Source organism: Pezoporus flaviventris, unplaced genomic scaffold (genome assembly GCF_033815535.1).
Source record: "Pezoporus flaviventris isolate CSIRO_AGI_PZ_B2104156 unplaced genomic scaffold, CSIRO_AGI_Pfla_v1 ptg000446l, whole genome shotgun sequence".
Lineage (NCBI taxonomy): Eukaryota > Metazoa > Chordata > Aves > Psittaciformes > Psittacidae > Pezoporus > Pezoporus flaviventris.
In genome coordinates, this window is record NW_026892993.1 from 1 (window position 1) to 23,334 (window position 23,334).

General features: G+C 61.0%; 1 protein-coding gene across 1 annotated transcript in view; it reads right to left on the bottom strand.

Annotated features, from left to right (window-relative positions):
* Positions 1–3: 3 nt before the first annotated feature.
* HUWE1 (HECT, UBA and WWE domain containing E3 ubiquitin protein ligase 1) overlaps positions 4–23,334 on the bottom strand; it is a gene marked incomplete at both ends in the record, with an annotated part of 34,546 nt that continues 11,215 nt past the window's right edge. Inside the window, 34 exon segments of the mRNA XM_061443610.1 lie at positions 4–283; positions 939–1,079; positions 1,179–1,296; positions 2,133–2,159; positions 2,162–2,266; positions 2,269–2,376; positions 3,396–3,511; positions 3,513–3,537; positions 4,176–4,272; positions 6,142–6,224; positions 6,340–6,465; positions 6,468–6,541; positions 8,436–8,568; positions 8,668–8,824; positions 8,905–9,011; positions 9,809–9,928; positions 9,931–10,223; positions 10,356–10,450; positions 11,023–11,623; positions 12,347–12,449; positions 13,353–13,416; positions 13,418–13,642; positions 14,395–14,506; positions 14,508–14,607; positions 15,651–15,784; positions 15,880–16,096; positions 16,216–16,584; positions 17,249–17,297; positions 17,398–17,549; positions 18,463–18,552; positions 19,498–19,676; positions 20,927–21,155; positions 21,922–22,093; positions 23,138–23,271. Coding sequence (XP_061299594.1) covers positions 4–283; positions 939–1,079; positions 1,179–1,296; positions 2,133–2,159; positions 2,162–2,266; positions 2,269–2,376; positions 3,396–3,511; positions 3,513–3,537; positions 4,176–4,272; positions 6,142–6,224; positions 6,340–6,465; positions 6,468–6,541; positions 8,436–8,568; positions 8,668–8,824; positions 8,905–9,011; positions 9,809–9,928; positions 9,931–10,223; positions 10,356–10,450; positions 11,023–11,623; positions 12,347–12,449; positions 13,353–13,416; positions 13,418–13,642; positions 14,395–14,506; positions 14,508–14,607; positions 15,651–15,784; positions 15,880–16,096; positions 16,216–16,584; positions 17,249–17,297; positions 17,398–17,549; positions 18,463–18,552; positions 19,498–19,676; positions 20,927–21,155; positions 21,922–22,093; positions 23,138–23,271 — 5,135 coding nt within the window.

The window sequence follows — 23,334 nt, forward strand, 5'->3', positions numbered from 1 at the left end:
TGACTTGCCCAGGATGTGCTTGTAGAAGGAGCGGGTGAAGTAACACTCGAGCAGGCGGTTGTCGTACACGGCCTTGGCCACGATGCGCCCCACGAACTTGAAGTAGCTCAGGTGGTTGGGGTTGCAGTGGGACGAGGGGTTGATGGTGTAGGTGACCCTGTCCCCCGGCGACGTGCGGAACAGCGCGTACATGGGGTTGAACATCTCCCGCGAGATGATCATGTACCACTCCCGCAGCAGGCCCCCCGCGTCCTGCCCCTCCTCGCCCTCAAACACGATGTACCTGGGGGGAGAGAGGGAGAAATGGGGGGTTTGGGGGGGGTTAGAGGGGGTTGGGTGCTGCTGGGTGGATTTGGGGTGTTTGCGTTGGATTTGGGGTGTGTCCGGGTGGATTTCAGGGTGCTTGTAGGGGGATTTTGGCTGTTTCTGGGTGGATTTGGGGTGGTTTTGCACTGCATTGGGGTGTTTCTGGGTGGATTTGGGGTGGTTTTGCACTGGATTTGGGGTGTTTCTGGGTGGGTTTTGGGTGTCTCCTTAGATTTTGGGGTGTTGATGTATCTTTGGGTGTTTCTGGGTGGATTTTGGGATGCTTCTGGGGTGTTTCTGGGTGGATCTGGGGTGTTTCTGGGTGGATTTGGGGTGTCTCGGTGTATTCTGGGTGTCTCTTGCTGTGTTTCAGGCATCTATGGGTGTATTTCGTGTGCCTCTGAGTGTACTCTGGGTGTATTCTGGGTGTCTCCAGGTGTATTTTGGGAGTCTCCGGATGTATTCTGGGTGTGTCTGGGTGTATTTCAGGTGTCTCTGGGTGTATTTTGGGAGTCTCTGGGTGTATTCCGGGTGTATTTCAGGTGTCTCTGGGTGTAGTTTGGGTGTATTTGGGGTCTGTGGGTGTATTTCGGGTGTCTCTGGCTGTACTTTGGGTGTCTCTGGGCACTCACAGCCTGTTCTTCATCTCCTCGGGGGACTTCCGATGCAGCTCCCTATAGGAGTCCTCGAAGACGTGGTCGCGCCGCACGTGCACGGCCATGTCCTCCTTGCGCAGGCCCTCATCCAACCGCTCCAGCTCCTGACGGAAGTACCTGGGGGGGGGGGAGCACCCCAAAACCAGGCTTTAGGGGACCCCCCTCTATATTTCACCCCCTTTCCCCCCATCCCATCTCAAGGCCCCGGCCTCGTACTTGCGCTTGACATCGAAGTCCAGGACTCGGATGTAGTCGACCAGGACGGCGAAGGGGCCATCGGCCAAGTGGGTCGTGGATTGACGCAGGATCTGGTTCAGCACCGTCCGGTGGGTCTCTATGGGGTGGAGGGGGGACGGACACGGGAGGGGTTATGGGGTGGACACCCCAAAAAGGGGGGGGTTCTTGCCCCAAACACACCCCAATCCAACCCCAAATCCACTTCCCAAGGCCCCAAACACCCCCATCGTTCCCAATCCCCCTCCCATATCGTTCCCAATCCCCCTCCCATCACCCCAATTCCCCCTCCCATTGCTCCAACACCCCCAAATCCCCCTCCCATCACTCCAAACACCCCCAAATCCCCCTAAACCCCCTCCCATCACCCCCCATCCCCATCCCGTCACCTGAGCCCACCCCAATCCCATTCCAATCACCCCCAATCCCCTTCCCATCACTTAAACCCTCCCAATCCCCCTCCCATCACCCAATCCCATTCCCATCACCCCCGAATCCCCTCCCATCACCCCCCATCCCCCTCCTATCCCCCCCAAATCCCCTGTCACCCCCCATCCCCACCCCATCACCTGAACCCCAACCCCCCTTCCATCACAATGAACCCCCCTTTCCATCACCCCCAATCCCCCCCAATCCCCCTCCCCCCCCAATCCCCATTCCCATCACCCCAATCCCATTCCCATCACCCCCAATCCCTCTCCCATCACCCCCAAATGCCCTCCCATCCCCCCCATCCCACTCCCATCCCCCCCAATCCCCCTCCCATCACCTGAACCCCCCAATCCCCATCCCATGACCCCCAATCCCATTCCCATCACCCCCAAACCCCTTCCCATCACAATGAATCCCCCTTTCCATCACCCCCAATCCCCCCCCCATCCCCCTCCCCCTCCCCCCCCAAATCCTCTCCCATCCCCCCAACCTCCCCCCACTCACCAGCGAAGCGCAGGAACTTCTGGGTTTGGGGGGCAAACTGGCCGAGATGTGCATGGAGGAGGGCTCGCGGGAGAAGAAGGGGTCCAGGGAGGAGGGGGTGGCGGGGGTCAGGGGGGCGGGGGACAGCGGGGGGGCTCGTCCTTGATGTGGGCCAATTGGCTCTCCCGGGTATCCCGCACCGGGGGCTTGCTCTCCCGCTCCGTGGCGTGCACCAGGAAGAAGGCTTCGACGGCGGGCTGCAGCACTGGGGGGGCAACAGGGAGAGAGGGGGTGATGGGGGGGCAGAGAGATGGGGGAGAATGGGGGGGCAGAGAGATGGGGGGGAATGGGGGAACAGAGAGATGGGGGAGAATGGAGATGGGGGGGAATGGGGGGTCAGAGAGATGGGGGAGAATGGGGGGGCAGAGAGATGGGGGGAATGGGGGGGCAGAGAGATGGGGGAGAATGGAGATGGGGGGGAATGGGGGGGCAGAGAGATGGGGGGAATGGGGGGGCAGAGAGATGGGGGGGAATGGGGGGCAGAGAGATGGGGGAGAATGGGGGGCAGAGAGATGGGGGGAATGGGGGGCAGAGAGATGGGGGAGAATGGGGGGGCAGAGAGATGGGGGGAATGGGGGGGCAGAGAGGATGGGGGAGAATGGAGATGGGGGGAATGGGGGGCAGAGAGACGGGGGGGAATGGAGATGGGGGGAATGGGGGGGAATGGGAGGGCAGAGAGACGGGGGGAATGGAGATGGGGGGAAGGGGGGGCAGAGAGATGGGGGGAATGGGGGGCAGAAAGACAGGGGAAATGGGGGGTGGAGAGATGGGGGGGAGAATGGGGGCAACCATGGGACCATGGGAATGGGGGTGGCATGGAGAGAGGGGGGTAATGGGTATAAAGGGGACCCCAGGAATTGGGGGGGGGGGGAGCATCCTGCTTGGGACAGGGCTGGGTATGGGGGATGGATGAATTTCAACAGCCCCAAACAACCCCAAATCCCCTCTAAACCCCCCCCCCCCAAACCCCTTCCCAAGGTGGGGGGGGGGGGGCTTGGGGACCCCCTAAAGTACCAGGGGGTCTCCATCACTAAGGGCGGGGGGGAATACAGGGGGTATGAGGGGCACCCCAACCCCGTGGTGGTGGTGGGGGGGGATGTGGCATGGATGCTGCAGAGCCATCACCCTGCTTGGGACAGGATGCTGGGGGCAGGGGGTACCCAGAGGGCCCTGTGCCCCCCCCCCCATCACCCCATAGCGCTCCCCCCCACCCCATAGACCCACCGAGCACGGCGTGCTGGTCGTGGGACTCCTCGAGCTCCTTGAGGCACTCCCCCAGCATATCCCAGAGCTCGTCCAGGCAGAGCTGCTCGCTCAGCAGGGGCAGCTCCGGGGGCCGCTCGTCCCCGCTCCGGCCCCTCCGAGCCTGTGGGGATGATGGGGGGGTGACACAGTCAGGACCCTTCCCCATCATCACCACCCCCCCCCCCCCCCGATCGTGGTCCAGTTCGGCCGCTTCCCAACTGGGATCCAATGGGAGGAGCGCCAGGATGGAGCCAGGCACGGAGTGGGAGGCATCGGGATGGGGAGTCTGGGGTATTGGGGTGCAACGGGGAGGTGGGCACTGGATGCACTGGGGGGCATTGGGGTGCAATGGGGGCATTGGGATGCACTGGGGGGCACTGGGGTGCAATGGGATGCAATAGGGAGCACTCGGTTGCACTGGGATGCACTGGGGGGCATTGGGGTGCAATGGGGGGCACTGGCTTGCATTGAGGGGCACTGGGTTGCACTGGGATGCACTGAGGGGGAGCAATGGGATGCACTGGGGGGGCACTGGGTTGCACTGGGGGGGAGCAATGGGATGCACTGGGATGCACTGGGGGGGCACTGGGTTGCAGCAATGGGATGCACTGGGTTGCACGGTGGGGCACTGGGATGCATTGGGATGTACTAGGATGCACTGGGTTGCACTGAGGGGCACTGGGATGCACTGGGGGGGTCCCTGGGATGCACTGAGGGGCACTGGGAAGGGCACTGGGACTGCACTGGGGGGTCTCTCACCCACGGAGGGGTTGTCCTGGGGGGCTGGCGACGGCTGATCCACATCCATGGGGGATTCATCCCGACGGGGAGCGGCGTCCGCAGGCCCAGCCTCCGACTGCAGAGGGGCAGGAGCAGGTTTAGGGGGACGGGACCCCCCACGGAGCCCAAATACCGCCCCCCACCCCCCATGGAGGGCTTGGAGAGGAAGAGAAGCAGGAATGGGATGGGAGGAGGAAGGTAAAGGGGGGAGGAAGAGGAAGGGTGAGGGGGGGAAGAGGAGGAAGAGCAGGAGGGAACAGAGAAAAGTGGAGAGGAGGAGGAGGAAGAGGAAGGTGAAGGAAGAGAATGAGGAGGAAAAGGGGGAAAAGGAGGAGGAGGAAGTAAAAGAAGAGGGAAAAGGAAAAAGAGAATGAGGAGGAAGAGGAAGAGAAGCAGGAAGAAGAGGAGGAGAAAGAAAAGGAGGAAGAAGGAGGATGAGAATGAGGAGGAAAACGAGGGGGAGGAGAAGGAAGAAAAGGAAGAAGAAAAGGAGAAAGAGAGGAGGAAGAGGAGGGTGAAGGAAGAGAAGGAGGAGGAAAGGAAGGAGGAGGAAAAGGAGGAGGAAAAGGGGGAAAAGGGGGAGGAAGAGGAAGATGAGGAGGAGGAAGAAAAGGAAGAGGAGGAAAAAGGAGAGAGAATGAGGAGGAAGAAAAGGAAGAGAAGGAGGAAGAAGAGGAGGGTGAAGGAAGACAGGGAGAAGGCAAGAAGAGGTGGAAAAGAAGGGAATGAGGAGAAGGAGGCAGGTGGATGAGGCAGAGGAAGACAAAAAGCAGGAGAAGGAAGAGGAGGGCGAAGGAAGGAGGGAGAGAAGGAGCAGGAAGAGGGGAGTGAGGAAGAGAGGGAGGAAGCAGAGGAGGAAAAGGAGGAGGAGGAGGGTGAAGAGGGCAAGGAGGAAGAAAAGAGTAAGGCGGCAGAGAAAGAGGAGGAAGAGGAAGCAGAGGAGGAAAAGGAAGCAGAGGAGGAGGAAGAGGAAAAGGAAGCAGAGGAGGAGAAGAGGAGGGTGAAGGAAGGAGGGAGAGAAGGAGGAGGATAAAGAGGAGGAGGAGTGTGAAGGAAGGGGGTGAGGAAGAAGAAAAGAATTAGGCAGAGGAAGAGGAGGAAGAGGAAGCAGAGGAGGAGGAGGAAGAGGGAATGAGGAGGAGGCAGGAGGATGAGGCAGAGGAAAAGGAAAAGAAGGAAAAGGAGGGAGAGAAGGAACAGGAAGAGGGGAGTGAGGGAAGAGGGAGGAAGCAGAGGAGGAAAAGGAGGAGGAGGAGGGTGAAAGGAAGAGGGCAAGGAGGAAGAGAAGAGTAAGGCGGCAGAGAAAGAGGAGGAAGAGGAAGCAGAGGAGGAAGAGGAAGCAGAGGAGGAGGAAGAGGAAAAGGAGGAGGAGGAAGAGGAGGGTGAAGGAAGGAGGGAGAGAAGGAGGAAAAGAGGAGGAGGAGTGTGAAGGAAGGGGTGAGGAAGAAGAAAAGAATAAGGCAGAGGAAGAGGAGGAAGAGGAAGCAGAGGAGGAGGAGGAAAGAGGGAATGAGGAGGAGGCAGGAGGATGAGGCAGAGGAGAAGGAAAAGGAGGAGGAAAAGGAGGGTAAAGAAAGGAGGGAGAGAAGGAGCAGGAAGAGGGGAGGGAGGAGGAAAAAGAGGAGGAGGAGCATGAAGGAAGAGGGCGAGGAGAAAGAAAGAGTAAGAAGGAAGAGGGCGAGGAGGAAGAAAAGAGTAAGAAGGAAGGAGGAAGAGGAAGCAAAGGAGAAAGAGGAAGCAGAGGAGGAAGAGGAAGCAGAGGAGGAAGAGGAAGCAGAGGAGGAAGAGGAAGCAGAGGAGGAGGAGGCAGGCGGATGAGGCAGAGGCAAAGGAGGAGGGCGAAGAGGAAGAGAACCCTAAGGCGGCAGAGAGGAGGAGGAGGAGGCGGCGGAAGGAGGAAGGGCGGCCGTGCTACCCGTGTGCGCCTGCTGCCGCCCTCACGTACCATTTGTATGATGGCGTCGGCCTCGGCCTCCAGCTGCCGGACGGCTGCTTGGATGCTGCCAGCCGCCCCGAGCCCCCCGGCGCCTGCGGGGTGTGGGGTGGGCGACACGGACAGAGAGAGGGAGAAAAGGCTGCGTGAGGGGCACACGAAGTGGGGTGCAAGGAGCTCAATGGGGCGAGGGACGGGGGGGGGCCTTACCCAGGCGCCCGGCCTGCTTGGCCTTCTTGTGCGCCCGGCGCGTGTCGTCACGCAGCTGGATGATGACCTGCAGCACGCGGAGGAAGAAGCGCTGCGTGGACGTCTTGGAGGTGAGCACGGACATGGAGGCAGCTGCAGCTCCCGCCCGCCCAGCGCCCGCTTCTGCGACGCCACGATCACCACGCTCTCGGCTGTGTCGAACCTGGAGGGAACGGGGTGGAGGTGCGGGGGGAGAGGTTGGTGTCAGTAGGGGCATGGGTTAACGGGAGGAACAAGGGTTGGCATCAGTAGAGACATGGGTCAATGGCAGGAACAAGGTTGGCATCGGTAGGGACAAGGGTTAACGGGAGGAACAAGGTTGGCATCGGTAGGGGCATGGGTTCACGGGAGGAACAAGGGTTGGCATCAGTAGGGACATGGGTCAATGGCAGGAACAAGGTTGGCATCGGTAGGGGCATGGTTAACAAGGGGAACAAGGGTTGGCATCAGTAGGGACAAGGGTTAACAAGGGGAACAAGGGTCGGCATCAGTAGGGACAAGGGTTAACGGGAGGAACAAGGGTTGGCATCAATAGGGACATGGGTCAATGGCAGGAACAAGGGTTGGCATCGGTAGGGACAAGGGTTAACAAGGGGAACAAGGGTCGGCATCAGTAGGGACAAGGGTTAACGGGAGGAACAAGGGTTGGCATCAATATGGGCAAAGGGCATCGGTAGGGGCAAGGGTTAACAGGAGACGCAGGTTGTCAGTAGGGGCAAGGGTTAATGGCAAGAACAAGGGTTGGCATCAGTAGGGACAAGGGTTAACGGGAGGAACAAGGTTAGCATCAATACGGGCCAAAGGGCATCGGTAGGGGCAAGGGTTAACGGGAGGAACAAGGGTTGGCATCAATAGGGACATGGGTTAACGGGAGGAACAAGGGTTGGCATCAATAGGGACAAGAGTTAACAAGGGGAACAAGGGTTGGCATCAGTAGGGACAAGGGTTAACAGGAGACACAAGGGTTGTTAATAGGGCAAGGGTCAAAGGCAGGAACAAGGGTTGTGCTCAGTAGGGACATGGGTTAACGGGAGCAGTGAGGGTTGTGCTCAGTAGGGACATGGGTTAACGGGAGCAATGAGGGTTGTGCTCAATAGGGGACATGGGTTAACGGGAGCAATGAGGGTTGTGCTCAGTAGGGACATGGGTTAACGGGAGCAGTGAGGGTGTGCTCAGTAGGGACATGGGTTAACGGGAGCAATGAGGGTTGTGCTCAGTAGGGACATGGGTTAACGGGAGCAATGAGGGTTGTGCTCAATAGGGACATGGGTTAACGGGAGCAGTGAGGGTTGTGCTCAGTAGGGACATGGGTTAACGGGAGCAATGAGGGTTGTGCTCAGTAGGGACATGGGTTAACGGGAGCAATGAGGGTTGTGCTCAATAGGGACATGGGTTAACGGGAGCAGTGAGGGTTGTGCTCAGTAGGGACATGGGTTAACGGGAGCAATGAGGGTTGTGCTCAGTAGGGACATGGGTTAACGGGAGCAATGAGGGTTGTGCTCAGTAGGGACACGGGTTAACGGGAGCAATGAGGGTTGTGCTCAATAGGGACATGGGGTTAACGGGAGCAGTGAGGGTTGTGCTCAGTAGGGACATGGGTTAACGGGAGCAATGAGGGTTGTGCTCAGTAGGGACATGGGTTAACGGGAGCAATGAGGGTTGTGCTCAGTAGGGACATGGGTTAACGGGAGCAATGAGGGTTGTGCTCAATAGGGACATGGGTTAACGGGAGCAGTGAGGGTTGTGCTCAGTAGGGACATGGGTTAACGGGAGCAATGAGGGTTGTGCTCAGTAGGGACATGGGTTAACGGGAGCAATGAGGGTTGTGCTCAGTAGGGACATGGGTTAACGGGAGCAATGAGGGTTGTGCTCAGTAGGGACATGGGTTAACGGGAGCAATGAGGGTTGTGCTCAGTAGGGACACGGGTTAACGGGAGCAATGAGGGTTGTGCTCAGTAGGGACACGGGTTAACAGCACCCACTACAGTTACCAGGAGGGCCCACAATGAACAGTGCGGGGGGATGTGTGTGTGCTGGGGGGGGTGTCCCCATCTCACCGGCTCTGCATCTTGCCCTTGAGCTTGGCACTGGGCGGCTGCTCCTCGGGGAGCCCCTCGGGGGACGGGGCCTCGCTCTGCGCCCGCCGCTGCTGCTCCAGGTTGTATTCCCTCAGCTCGGCCAGCAGCGTCCCTGCACCGGGCACGGCCCCGCGGTGTCACCGGCGTGGGGATGACACCCAATGGCACCACCCCCCTCCAACCACCACCGCCACCGCGGCCATGGCCTCACCGATCTGGCGGCACAGGGTGGCCCCGAGGTGCCGGGCGCCGGTGAGCAGCAGGCGCAGAACCGTGTCCCTGGTGCCGGCGTCGCCGCGCGAGAGCTGGAGCAGGACGTTGGCCGCGTCCTCCAGCCCCTCCTCGGAGCACGAGTGGGACGTCAGCACCTGTGGGTGACAGGGGATGTGTATGGGGGGGGATAGGACATGGGGGGTGGAGGGGGTTTGGGGGGGCAGGGGGTGCTCACCTCCACCGAGAGCTGGAGCTGGCTCTCGGTCAGCCCCGTGGCCGCCATCCGGGGGTCAGGGCTGCTCTCGGGGCCCTTCGCTGGTGACTTGGAGCTCTTGGAGGAGGCTGGGGACAAGGGGGGGTGGGGGGATGTGTGGGGGATGGGGGCGGTGAGGGGAGGGTGGCACCTCTGCCTGCATCCCCATGTCCCCATCCATCCCCATGTCCTGGTCCACAACCCTATCCCAAGGTCCCAGTCCACATCTCCAGCCCCATCCCTGTCCCTCTCCCCATGTCCCCATCCATCCCCACGTCCTTCTCCCCAACCCCTATCCCAGTGTCCCAATCCATGTCTCCAGCCCCATCCCTGTCCCTCTCCCCATGTCCCCATCCATCCCACGTCCTTCTCCCCAACCCTATCCAATGTCCCATTTACATCTGCATCCCCAGCCCTGTCCGCCATCCATGCTTCCATCCCCATGTTCCTAACTCCTCTGTCCCCATCCCCATCCTCCCATTCCCACCCATGTCCCTATCCCTGGTCTCATGTCCCCATCACGGCACCTCCACCCATGTCCCATGTCCTTAGCCCCATATCCCCATCCACATCCCTCCATCCCCATCCATATCCCCATTCCTATCCCCATCCACACCCCTCCCTCCCCATCCGTATCCCACCCATATCCCCATTCACATCCATGTTCCTCCATCCCCACCCATATCCCCACCCCTCCATCCCCATCCATATCCCCATTCCACCCACGTCCCTCCATCCCCACCCGTATCCCCATACCTCTCCCCATCCCTCCATCCCACCCATATCCCTGTCCCCACCCATATCCCTCCATCCCCACCCATATCCCCACCCATTTCCCCATCCCCATCCATATCTCTCCATCCCCCCCATATCCCCACTCTCTCACCCCCAGCCGCAGCTCCCCCTCCCGCCGCCGCGTTCCCGGCGTTCCCGCTCTGCGCCGCCGGACTCCCCGGAGCCGCCCCGGCTCCCGTTGCGGCGGGGGCGTTTTGGGGGGCTCCTGCCCCCCCTCAGCCCCTTTCCCACCTTCGGGAAGAGCGATGGAGATGAGGGACAGGAGCCGGAGCAGCTTCTCGGTGAGGAGGGCGCTGCGGCGGATGACGCCGTGGGACAGCATGTTCATGAGCTGGCCCAAGGGCGACGCTTCCAAGCCCATCCCCGTGGCCTCGGGCTCCGGCCCCCCACCCCCGGCGCCCGTTTTGGCCGAGCTCTTCCCTTTCCGGCTCACGTTCATGTTATCCAACTTCACCAAGAGGTCCCAGAAATCGGTGGAAAGGCTGCCGGAAGGGGGGGGGGGGGGGAGGGGGCAGGGCGGGGGGAGGGGCCCCGGCAGAAGGGGGAGGGGGTGGGGGGCGGGAGGGGCTTGGGAAGGGAGGGGGGGAAGTGGGGGGGGGAGGAGGAGGAGGAGGAGGAGGAGGAGGAGGGGGGGGGGGCAGGGGCTGCCCCCGGATTTGGGGGGGCCGCGTTCCCGCTCCGGCTCCGTGCTGGGATCCCGGCCCCGCTGCTGGGTGAAGTGGCTGGGAAAGACCTGGAAAAGGTGAGGGGGGGAGGGTGGGCAGGGGGGTGGTGACCCCCCCTTCCCCCCAAATGCAACCATAGCAACCACCCCCCACACACACAGTGTCCCCCAGGCACCCCCAAGGAGCTCAGTGTGGGGTTTGGGGGGCCCCACTTCTGCTTTGGGGACTGCCCCCACCTAAAGTGCACCCCAGACCCCCCAACCCCATCAAGGACTGTTTATACACCCCATACCATGCCCCAGAGCCCCCCAACCCCATCAGGGACCTTTCATGCACCCCATAACACACCCCAGACCCCCCAACCCCATCAGGGACCCTTTATACACCCCATACCATGCCCTGGACACCCCGAAGCCCATCAGGTACCCTTTATGCCCCCCCCCGACCCCCCAACACCCTCAGGTACCCTTTATGCACCCCAGCCCCCCCCAACCCCATGAAGGACCCTTGATGCATCCCATACCATGCCCCAGACCCCCCCCCCCCATCAGGGACCCTCTGTATACCCCATACCATGCCCCAGAGACCCCCCAACCCCATCAGGGACCCTTTACACCCCCCAGACCCCCCCTCCCTTCACCTTGGCCAGCTGGATGAGGGTGTCCAGGACGTGCCGGCACACGACGGGCGCTGCCTGCGGGTGGATGTGGACGGCGGAGCCGGCGGCGGCGCCGCCGCTGCCGCCACCGTGTTTCTCCGTGTGCTTCCTGCCGGGCACCCTTTGGATCTGGAAGATGTTGGTCCTGCATCCCAACGCCGCGTCCATGGAGACGGAGAGCCACGAGAGCTGCCCGGAGCTGCGCGCTTCCACGCGGTGCAGGAGGTCGAGAGCGCGGGGTTCGGTGGTACCGGTGGTGGTGTGTGGTGGTGGTGGCGGCGGTGCTGCCGGGAGGGGTGGCTCGTGCGCGGCGCGGGCGCTCCTCCGGTGCCGGTGGGGCGCGGGGGCCTCGAGGCAGAGCTCGCTCTCGCTGCTGCGCTGCAGGATGGAGAGGAGGCTCCGCACCACCCAGCCCCGCGTGGCCGCGTGGTAGCAGAGGTTGCGCAGGACGCGGTGCAGGCGGCTCGTGTTCAGCTTGGGCTCGTCCACGAAGAGCAGCACCAGGAGGCACGAGAGGGCTTCGTGGTCCAGGAGCAGGCGCCCGCGCAGGCGCAGCAGGTTGTCCACGTTGCCGGTTGAGGGTCTGAGATGGGAGGGGGAGAATGGGGAGGGAAGAAGGATTGAACCTGGATCAAGGCTGGATCAAATCAGGTTCAAGCCCAGACCAAATCAGGGTCAAATGAGCATCAAACCCAGCTCAAATCAGCTTCAAATCAGCATCAAACCCAGCTCAAATCAGGTTCAAGCCCAGCTCAAATCAGGATCAAACCCAGCTCAAATCAGCTTCAAATCAGGATCAATCCTAGATCAAACCCGGCTCAAAGCAGGATCAAACCCAGATCAAATTAGGTTCAAATCAAGCTCAAACCCAGCCCAAATCAGGCTCAAACCCAGCTCAAATCCGGATTAAGTCAGGCTGAAACCCAGCTCAAATCTGGATCAAGTCAGGTTAAAACCCAGCTCAAATCTGGATCAAGTCAGGTTAAAACCCAGCTCAAATCTGGATCAAACCCAACTCAAATGTGAATCAAATCAGGTTCAAACCCAGATCAAATCCGGATCAAACCCAACTCAAATCCAGATCAAATCAGGTTCAAACCCAGATCAAATCCGGATCAAACCCAACTCAAATCCGGATCAAATCAGGTTCAAACCCAGCTCAAATCCTGATCACATCAGGTTGAAATGAGGCTCAAATCCAGACCAAATCAGGCTCAAATCAGGTTCCAACCCAGCTCAAATCAGGCTCAAACCCAGCTCCAACCAGGTTCGAATTCAGCCCCAGTTTGGTGCCCCCACCCCGTACCTGCTGTGCCCGGCGGTGCCGCCCATGTGGAAGGTGCCCCCGCGCTGCACCGCCAGGCGCGTGTACTGCACCCCCCGGCTCCCGCTCAGGCGGCTCGTGAACGCTGCGGGGACACGGCAGTCAGCGGGAACGGCAGGGGAATGGGGATGGGGATGGGAATGGGGAGGATGGGAATGGGATGGGAATGGGGGGGATGGGAATGGGATGGGAATGGGGATGGGAATGGGGAGGATGGGAATGGGGATGGGGAATGGGGATGGGGGGGATGGGAATGGGGATGGGGAATGGGGAATGGGATGGGAATGGGGGGGATGGAAAGGGGGAATGGGGATGGGGATGGGGAATGGGGGGGATGGGAAAGGGGAATGGGGATGGGGGGGATGGGAATGGGGATGGGAATGGGAGGAATGGGAATGGGGATGGGGAATGGGGATGGGAATGGGGGGGATGGGAATGGGAGGAATGGGAATGGAGGAATGGGAAGAGGGGGAATGGGGGGAATGGAAATGGGGGGAATGGGAATGAGGGAATGGGGGGGAATGGGATTGGGGGGAATGGGGGGGATGGGATTGGGGGGAATGGGAATGGGGAACGGGAATGGGGGGGAATGGGAATAGGAAAAGGGGAGATTGGGAATGGGGGTAATGGAATGGGAGTAGGGGGAATTGGAGGGGAATGGGAATTGGGAGGATTGGGAATGGGGTGAATGGGGTGAATGGGGGAGAATGTGAGGGGAAATGGGGGGGAATGGGAGGGGGAATGGGAGGGGGAATGGGAGGGGGAATGGGAGGGGGAATGGGAGGAAATGGGAGGGGGAAGGGGGAGAATGGGGGGGAATAGGAAAGGGAATGGGAGGGGAATAGGGGGAAATAGGAGGGGAATGGGAGGGGAAATGGGGGGTGGGGGAATGGGAGAGAGGGGGGGGAAGGAGGGAAGGGAGAATGGGGGGAAATGAGAGGGGGATGAGGGGGAATGGGGGTGTCGGTGCCCAGCGGCGCCTCCTCACCGGGGCTGCGCAGGATGGCGGAGAGCGCGGAGGTGCTGGAGTGGCCGAAGAGCCTCTCGTGCATGAAGCTGGCGCTGGCGGGCCTCCTGCTCGCGGCGCAGCGCCTGCGCCTCGGCGGCGATGTCCGGGGGCATGACGGCCAGGACGCTGTCCTCCATGTCCTCGAGCACCGAGCGCCGCAGCTCCGACGGCAGCGTCTGGATGAACGTCACCGGGTCCATGGGCGCGTCCGAGCTCGTGGCCTGCGCCAGCTCCCGCCGCTGCTGCTCCGCGCGCTGCTGGGCCAGCACCTGCGGCAGGGAGGCGGCTCAGGATGGGGCCCTCCGGAGGCCACGCCCCCCCCCCCCTTTAATACAAGCCCCGCCCCTTGAATAAGCTCCACCCCTTTAAGCCCCATCCCTTTGAATAAGCTCCATCTTTTTTAGGCCACATCATTTCTAAGCCCCACCCCTTTGAATAAACTCCACCCCTTTAAGCCCCATCCTTTATCGTAAACCCCGCCCCTGTGTATAAGCTCTACCCCTTTAAGCCCCATCCTTTATCATAAGCCCCATCCCTTCGTATAAACTCCATTTAAGCCCTCTCCTTTCATACAAGCTCCACCCCTAAATAAGCTCCACCCCTTTAAGCCCCATCCCTTTAACACAAGCCATGCCCTTTGTATAAGCTCCACTCCTTTGCGTAAGTGCCCCAATTATGCCCCATCCTTTCATGCAAGCCCCGCCCCTTTGAATAAGCTCCACCCCTGTAAGCACCACCCTTTTGTATAAGCTAAATCTCTGGATAAATCCCACGCCTTATATAAGCTCCACCCCTAGAATAGGCCACACCCCCTTAACCTCATCCTCATTTAGGCCCCGCCCTAGACGTGAAGCCCTACTCATTCCCCTTGGCCACACCAACCAATCCCCTTTCGTGGCCCCCGCATCGCCCAGCCCCCTCCCCTTAACCACACCCCTCCCGCAGGCCCCACCCCCTACACCCACCAATCCCCTTTCATACTCCCCGTAGCCCCGCCCCCTTTTCCCGACGCCCCGCCCACCTCCTCCTGTATGGCCGGGGGTAGAGCCGCCAGGAACTCGGGGCTGACCTCGGTCAGGCCGGGATTGGCCACGACCGGGGGGGCGGGGCTTGGGGTGGGCGGGGCCCGGGCAGGGGGGGCGGATCCCCAGCTGGTTCTGCAGCACTTCCCGGCGGATGTCATCCGGCAGCGCCGCCAGGAACGATGGATCCACCCCTTCCGGCAGGCTGATCCCTATGGGATACACATGGGATGTGCCATGGGGTCGGGGGGGCACAGGATCCACCCCCTCCCTATGGGATACACATGGGATGTGCTATGGGGTCGGGGGAGGCACAGGATCCACCCCTTCCATATGGGATACACATGGGATGTGCCATGGGGTGGGGGGCACAGGATCCACCCCTTCCAGCAGGCTGATCCCTATGAGATACACATGGGATGTGCCATGGCGTGGGAGGACACAGCATCCACCCCTTCCCTATGGGATACACATGGGATGTGCCATGGGGCAGGCAGACACAGGATCCACCCCTTCCCTATGGGATACACATGGGATGTGCCATGGGGTGGGGGGCACAGGACCCACCCCATCCCTATGGGATACACATGGGATGTGCCATGGGGTGGGAGGACACAGGACCCACCCCATCCCTATGGGATACACATGGGATGTGCCATGGGGTGGGAGGACACAGCATCCACCCCTTCCCTATGGGATACACATGGGATGTGCCATGGGGCGGCAGACACAGGATCCACCCCTTCCCTATGGAATACACATGGGATGTGCCATGGGGCAGGCAGACACAGGATCCACCCCTTCCCTATGGGATACACATGGGATGTGCCATGGGGTGGGAGGACACAGGACCCACCCCATCCCTATGGGATACACATGGGATGTGCCATGGGGTGGGAGGACACAGGACCCCACCCCATCCCTATGGGATACACATGGGATGTGCCATGGGGTGGGGGGCACAGAACCCACCCCATCCCTACGGGATACACATGGGATGTGCCATGGGGCAGGCAGACACAGGATCCACCCCTTCCCTATGGGATACACATGGGATGTGCCATGGGGCAGGCAGACACAGGATCCACCCCTTCCCTATGGGATACACATGGGATGTGCCATGGGGTGGGAGGACACAGCATCCACCCCTTCCCTATGGGATACACATGGGATGTGCCATGGGGCGGCAGACACAGGATCCACCCCTTCCCTATGGGATACACATGGGATGTGCCATGGGGTGGGGGGCACTGACCGGCCAGGGGGTCCTCCTCCTCGCTGCTGGTGGACGGCAGCGGCTCCTCCAGGATCCCTCGGGAATCGGCTCCCGAAATGGCCACGGCTGAATCCCGGGTTGAGGAACTCTCCGAGGACGAGGCCGGGGGCGAGCTTGGGGATGAGAAAGTTGGGGGGACACAACATCAGCTCTGGGGCACCCCAACCCTATAACGCCCCCCTTTACTTCCCATAGGAAGGCTCTTCACCTGTCATCAGGGGGCTGAGCGGCGTCAGGGGGAGCCGGGGGTGGTCCTTGGGGGGTGCCGGGGGGGTTTTGGGGGGCTGCTGGAGGAGGGGGGGCACCCCCTGACTCTTCCAAGGTACAAGAAGCCAAACTCGAGGTGTCCATGGGGGATCCTTCCAGTTGGCTGCTCACGGCCGTCAGAGCATCCGAGTCCTCCGCTCGCTCCGGGGACAGTGATGCTAAGGGGGAAAACGGGGGGGGGATACATGAATAGAGACCCCCCCAACATAAAGAGACCCCCCCAAATCGAGGACACCCCCAAAACCCAGAGATCATCCCCCTAAACCCAAGGACTTACTGATGGTGGGAGCGGGTGACAGCTCCATTTGAGTGGCTTCAGCATCCTGGGGGGGTCGCCCAGGTCCCCCCTCTTCATGGTCAGGGGGTTGGGGGGGGCGAGTGGGAATTTGGGGGGCTCCTCCCGAAGGAGGATCTGGGGGGGTCGGCGTCGGTTCCAACATCACCAATGTCCGGTGGGGGACCGGGAGGGGGGGTCTCTCCCGTTGTCCCGCTGTGTTCTGGGATGGGGGACACACACACACATGTATAGGGATCAATGTCAGGGATACCCATAGAGCTTTATGGGACACCCCCCCCCCCCCCAGTAACACATCCTCTCCCCAATTTGGGCCATACAGACCCAAAACAAGATGGGGGGGGGAGGAATCTGAGGCAACCCCCCCAGCACCACATTGTGCCCCCCCCACCCCCAATCATCAACCTCTTGGGATACTGAGGTAGGGATGCTCCAGAGCCCACCCTCCCCCCCACATCCAAACCACCCCCATCATCACCCTCTGGGGATACTGGGGTAGGGATGCTCCAAACTCCCCCCTCCCCCATATCCAAACCACCCCCATTCTCGACATCCAACTGGATCCTAGGGATACTGGGGTAGGGGAAGGGATGCTCCAGAGCCCCCCCCATTCTCGACATCCAACTGGATCCTAGGGATACTGGGATAGGCAAAAGGATGCTCCAACACCCCCCCCCCCCCCACCATTCTCAACATCCAACTGGATCCTAGGGATACTGGGGTAGGGGAAGGGATGCTCCAGAGCCCCCCCCCCCCGCCCCATTGATGTGTGACCCCCCCCCCCCCAAAGCCCAAGGGGGGGCCCCGTGCTCCGGCGGCGGGCGCGCGCCCCGCGAGGAAGACAGTAGACTGTATAGTTATCTCCGAGACGGGGGTGTGACCCTCCAACTATACAATCTACTACCTCAACCCGCGGGGTGCCAGGTCAAGGGGATTAAAGGGGGGGGGGGGACACAGGGATTTGGGATTGGGGGGGGGTCATCCGGATACACTGGGAATGAATGGAAGGAGTTACCTGGGGGGGTGACGTCGGCGGCGGCGGTGGCGGCTTTGGAGGCCACTTCCTGTAGGTGATGGAGATAGGAGGTGGAAGGGGGGGGTGTAAAAAGGGACCCCCCCCCCAATGGGTGTAAGGGGGTGTGGGATGGGTTAGGAGCCCCTCACCTGGGTGTCAGCCCCTTCCTTGTCCTCAGGGCCCCCCCGCTCGGTGCCTTTGGCTTCCTCCTCGGCCGCTTGGCGCCGGCGCTTCTCGCGCCGCTCGTCCAGCTCCTCGTCCCGCAGCGCTTCGAGGCGGGCCAGGATGGGGACCTTCACCACTGGGGGGGGGGACACGAAGAGGGGAGGGGGGTTTGGGGGTGCTGGGACACACAGAGGGGTGCAGGGACCCCGAGAGCACCAAAGTGATGGAGGTGGAGGGGTCCCTGGGTGAGTGGTTGAGGTGGGGGGGAGGTTTGGGGACCGCGTGGGGATGCAGAGAGCGCCAGGTGATGGAGCTGGATGGGATGTGGGGGTGCTGAGGGTACGGGGAGGTGGTGCTGCTGGTTACTGCTGGTGTGGGGGTGTCGGGATGCTGATGGGGATGGTGGTTTGGGGGGGACAACGGGGGGTATTGGGGACCCTGCTAATGGTACTGGAGGGATCCCCAGCTGCGTGCTGGTGGCGGTGGGAATAGGGTGGTGATGGTGATGGAGGTTTGGGGGATCCATGGGGGATGCTGTGGGAATGGAGGAGTGATGGTGATGGAGGTTTAGGGGAGCCACTGTGGACAATGAGGGGTATTGGGGACCCCCACAGTGGTGGGGACATCATGGGGACCCTGCTAATGGTACTGGAGGGATCCTTAGCTGGGTGCTGGTGGTGCTGGGAATAGGGCGGTGAAGGTGATGGTGGTTTGGGGGATACATGGAGGTGAATGGGAGGGGTACTGGGGACCCCACAGTGGTGGGGACACCATAGGGACCCTACTAATGGTACTGGAGGGATCCCCAGCTGGGTGTTGGTGGGAATAGAGGGGTGATGGTGGTTTGGGGGATCCATGGAGGTCAATGGGAGGGGTATGGGGGATCCCACAGTAGTGGGGACATCATGGGGACCCTGCTAATGGTACTGGCGGGATCCCCAGCTGGGTGTTGGTGGTGCTGGGAATAGAGGGGTGATGGTGAGGGTGGTTTGGGGGACCCATGGGGATGCTGTGGGGGCAATGGGGCCACTGGGGCCGGGGGGGCTCACCCGAGACACAGTCGTGCATGCTCTCAGCATCCAGCACCTTGCACTCCTCGGTCCAGCGCGTCAGGGCCGTGGGGATGCTGGAGAGGGTCCCTGCAGCGCATGGGGGGAGATGGGTGAGCCCCTCGGCCAGGCCACGCCCCCCCCGCTATCCCTGCACCCTATTGGTTAGATGGGGGCATGTGGCTCCACCTCCTGCATAAACCACCCATTAGACCACACCCCCTTCCCTCCAGGTAAATTCTATCCCTGCATCCTATTGGTTTGGGCTGTGTGTGACCACGCCCCCTCAAACCACACCCCTTTATATAGGTCCCAATCCTCTTTTCCTGTATCCCATTGGTTTATGGGGTGACTCTGACCACGCCCCCTTTACGGTCCATCGCCTTTCCTGCAAGTCCACCCTCTCTCCCTGCATCCCATTGGTTCAAGGCTGTGTCTGACCACGCCCCCTTCCAGACCATGCCCCTTTTGCCCCCACCCCTTACCTCCAAGCCCATCTTTTCCTGCATCCGATTTGTCTACGGCTGCTTTTGACCACACCCCCTTTCCCCAATCCCCACCCCCTTCCCCTGCATCCCATTGGTTTAGGGCTGGTTTTGACCGTGCCCCCTTCCAGACCACGCCCTCGTTCGGCTCCTCCCCTTTCCCCTAAGCCCCGCCTTCCTTTCTCCAAGCCCATCTGACCCTGCATCCGATTGGTTCAGGGGTCCGTTTCACCACGCACCCCTTCCAGACCATACCCCTTTAGGCTCCACCCCTTTTCGCCAAGCCCATCTTTCCCTGCATCCCATTGGTCCAGGGCTGTGTTTGACCACACCCCCTTCCTCCAAGCCCATCTTTCCCTGCATCCCATTGGTTCAGGGGGCCATTTGACCACGCCCCCCCCCCCCCCCCCCTTCCTCTGAGCCCTGCATCCCTTCCTCCAACCCATTGGTCCAGGGCTGCGTTTGACCACACCCCCTTCCTCCAAGCCCATCTTTCCCTGCATCCCATTGGTTCAGGGCTCCATCTGACCACGCCCCCTCCCCTACTCGCCTGCCTGGCTGCCGGTGCTGCCCTGCTCATGGAAGAAGTCGTCGAGGAGCTCGTCGTCGGAGCGGGCGATGATGTGCACGTCCTCATTGCCCACCAGGAGCCGGGCCCGGCCCCGGCTCTGCAGCGGGAGGCTGCTGCTCAGCTGCAGGATGTCGGCCGCGGCCGAGGGGCCCAGCAGCCTGCGGGGAGGGAGCCGGGAAGCCTCAGGACATGGAAGGGGAGGGGGGGGGATATGGGGCTAGGAAGGAGGGGGGGGGCGTTGGGGGGGATGCAAGGAAGGGGATACAGGGGGTGCTGGGGGAAGGGGGGAAGTGGGGGTTCACTTGGAACTAAGGGGGGGTTGGTGTGTCATCGCTCAATGGTATAGGACGGGGGTGGTTGGGTCCCCATTGCTCACTGCTGCAGAATGAGGGGTGGGTTGGGGGTCCCAATGGGGGTCTCTATGGGGGTTCCTATGTGGTGACCCCCACTCACTGCTGGAGGTTGAGGGGTGGGTTGGGGGTCCCTATGTGGTGACCCCCACTCACTGCTGGAGATTGAGGGGTGGGTTGGGGGTCCCTATGGGGTGACCCCCACTCACTGCTGCAGGATGAGGGGGGGGTTGGGGTTCCCTATGGGGTCGGTGCTGTGTCCACCACTCACCGCTGCAGGATGAGGGGTGGGTTGGGGGTCCCTATGGGGTCGGTGCTGTGTCCATCACTCACCGCTGCAGGATGAGGGGCGGGTTGGGGATCCCTATGGGGATCTCTATGGGGTTCCCTATGGGGTCGGTGCTGTGTCCACCACTCACCGCTGCAGGATGAGGGGTGGGTTGGGGGTCCCTATAGAGGTCCCTATGGGGGTCCCAATGGGGTTCTCTATGGGGTCCCTATGGGGCCAGTGCTGTGTCCACCACTCACCGCTGCAGGATGAGGGGCGGGTTGGGGGTCCCTATGGGGTCGGTGCTGTGTCCATCACTCACCGCTGCAGGATGAGGGGCGGGTTGGGGGTCCCTATGGGGATCTCTATGGGGTTCCCTATGGGGTCGGTGCTGTGTCCACCACTCACCGCTGCAGGATGAGGGGTGGGTTGGGGGTCCCTATGGGATCGGTGCTGTGTCCACCACTCACCGCTGCAGGATGAGGGGTGGGTTGGGGGTCCCTATGGGGTCGGTGCTGTGTCCATCACTCACCGCTGCAGGATGAGGGGCGGGTTGGGGATCCCTATGGGGATCTCTATGGGGTTCCCTATGGGGTCGGTGCTGTGTCCACCACTCACCGCTGCAGGATGAGGGGCGGGTTGGGGGTCCCTATGGGGATCTCTATGGGGTTCCCTATGGGGTCGGTGCTGTGACCACCACTCACCGCTGCAGGATGAGGGGCGGGTTGGGGGTCCCTATGGGGATCTCTATGGGGTTCCCTATGGGGTCGGTGCTGTGTCCACCACTCACCGCTGCAGGATGAGGGGCGGGTTGGGCTGGCGGGCGCCGGGGTAGTGCACGTGGATGGTGTGGCCGGCGTTGGCCGTGAGCTGCCGCAGCGTGCGCTGGCTGCGGCCCAGGCCCTGCGCCAGGCGCGTGGTGGCGGCGCCGGTGCCCAGCGCCAGGGCTCCGTGCTCGGCGTGGCGAACCAGGAGCGGGTGGCTGGCGGGGATGTTCCCCGGCGACGGCGGGATGTCGGCTGCGGGAGAGCAAGGGCGGGGGGGGTTAGGGAGGGGGGGATATGGGGGCGTATGGGGGTGTATGGGGCGATATGGGGTGGATATGGGGGGTATTGGGGGGATATGGGGGGTATGGGGGGTATTGGGGGTATATAGGGGGATATGGGGGGGATATTGGGTGATATGGGGAGGGTATTGGAGGATATGAGGGGATAGGGAGAGGGTATGGGGAGGATATGTGGGGGTACGGAGGGGATATGGGGGAGAAATGGGAGGGATATGGGGGGTGTGGGGGGATATGGGGAGATATGGTGGGGTATGGAATGGATAAGGGGGGGATATGGGGGTGTATGGTGGGATATGGAGCGGTATGGGGAGGATATGGGGGGTATGGGAAGGTATGAAGGGATATGGGGAGTATATGGGGAGCATATGGGGAGATATGGAGGATATGGGAGGGTAGGGAGGATATGGGGGAGGAATGGCGGGAATATGGGGATTATATGGGGGGATATGGTGGAGATATGGAGGGGATATGGGGGGGTATGAGGCAGATATAGGGAAGATATGGGGGATAGGGTGGCGATACGGGAGGGTACAGGCAGTATGGGGGGATATGGGATGCCAATGATGGGCATACGGAGCATCAGAAATGATGGGGGGGGGATCAGAAGCACCCTGACCCCCCTATGCTGCTGGGTATGAGGGTGAAGAATGGGGGGGGTGCAGTGGGGGAGGATGAACCCCTTCTTACCCCCACCCCCCCCCCGCCCCCCCCCGCCGTACTGGGGCTGGAGAACATGTTATCGAACTCGATGATGAGGTCATCGTCGCGATCGAAGCGCTCGAAGCGCACCAGGGGCGAGGCGTTCATGTCGGGATAGTCCTCGTCCAGCTCCATCTCGGAGCCGTCGTCGTCGTCCTCCTCCTCCTCCCCTTCCTCCCCTTCCTCGTCGTCCTGCGGGGAACGGCCCCCAGGGCCGGAGGGGGGGGTTAAATGGGGGGAGCCTGACCCAAAATGGGGAGATCTTGACTCAAAGTGGGGGGATCTTGACTCAAAATGGGGAGATCTTGACTCAAAGTGGGGGGATCTTGACTCAAAATGGGGAGATCTTGACTCAAAGTGGGGGGATCTTGACTCAAAATGGGGAGATCTTGACTCAAAGTGGGGGGATCTTGACTCAAAATGGGGAGATCTTGACTCAAAGTGGGGGGATCTTGACTCAAAATGGGGAGATCTTGACTCAAAGTGGGGGGATCTTGACTCAAAATAGGGGGATCATGATCTAAAATGGGGAAATCTTGACTCAAAATGGGGAGATCTTGACCCAAAATAGGGGGATCGTGACCTAAAATGGGGAAATCTTGACTCAAAATGGGGAGATCTTGACCCAAAATAGGGGGATCGTGACCTAAAATGGGGAGATCTTGACCCAAAATGGAGGGATCTTGACCCAAAATAGGGGGATCGTGACCTAAAATGGGGAGATGTTGATCCAAAATGGGGAGATCTTGACCCAAAATGGGGGGATCTTGACCCAAAATGGGGGAATCTTGACCCAAAATGGGGAGATGTTGGTCCAAACTGGGGAGATCTTGACCCAAAATGGGGGGATCTTGATCCAAACTGGGGAGATCTTGACCCAAAATGGGGGGATCTTGATCCAAAATGGGGAGATCTTGACCCAAAATGGGGGGACCTTGACCGAAAATGGGGAGATGTCAATCCAAAATGGGGAGATTCTGATCAATAATGGGGGGATCTTGACCCAAAATGGGGAGATCTTGACCCAAAATGGGGGGATCTTGACCCAAAATGGGGGGATCTTGACCCAAAATGGGGGTATCCAGACCTGAAACGAGGGTATTTTGACCCAAAAATTGGGGTACTCAGGCCCTAAATTGCAGCCCTGGAGCTGAAATGGGGGCCTGTGACCCCAAAATGAGGGGATCTTGACCCAAACCAGGGGTAAAAAACCCCAAGCCAACCCCACTGCCCCACCTGATCGTCCTCATCTTCCTCCTCTTCCTCCTCCTCCTCATCCTGGCTGTCATCCTCATCCTCATTGCTGCCACTGCTGTCCTCCTCCTGCGTGTGCTCCTCCTCATCCTCGGGATCCAGGATGTTCATGGAATCTATGGGATGGGCAGCGGGGGGCAATAGGAAACACCCCCAAGGCCCCTTTATGCCCCCCCCCC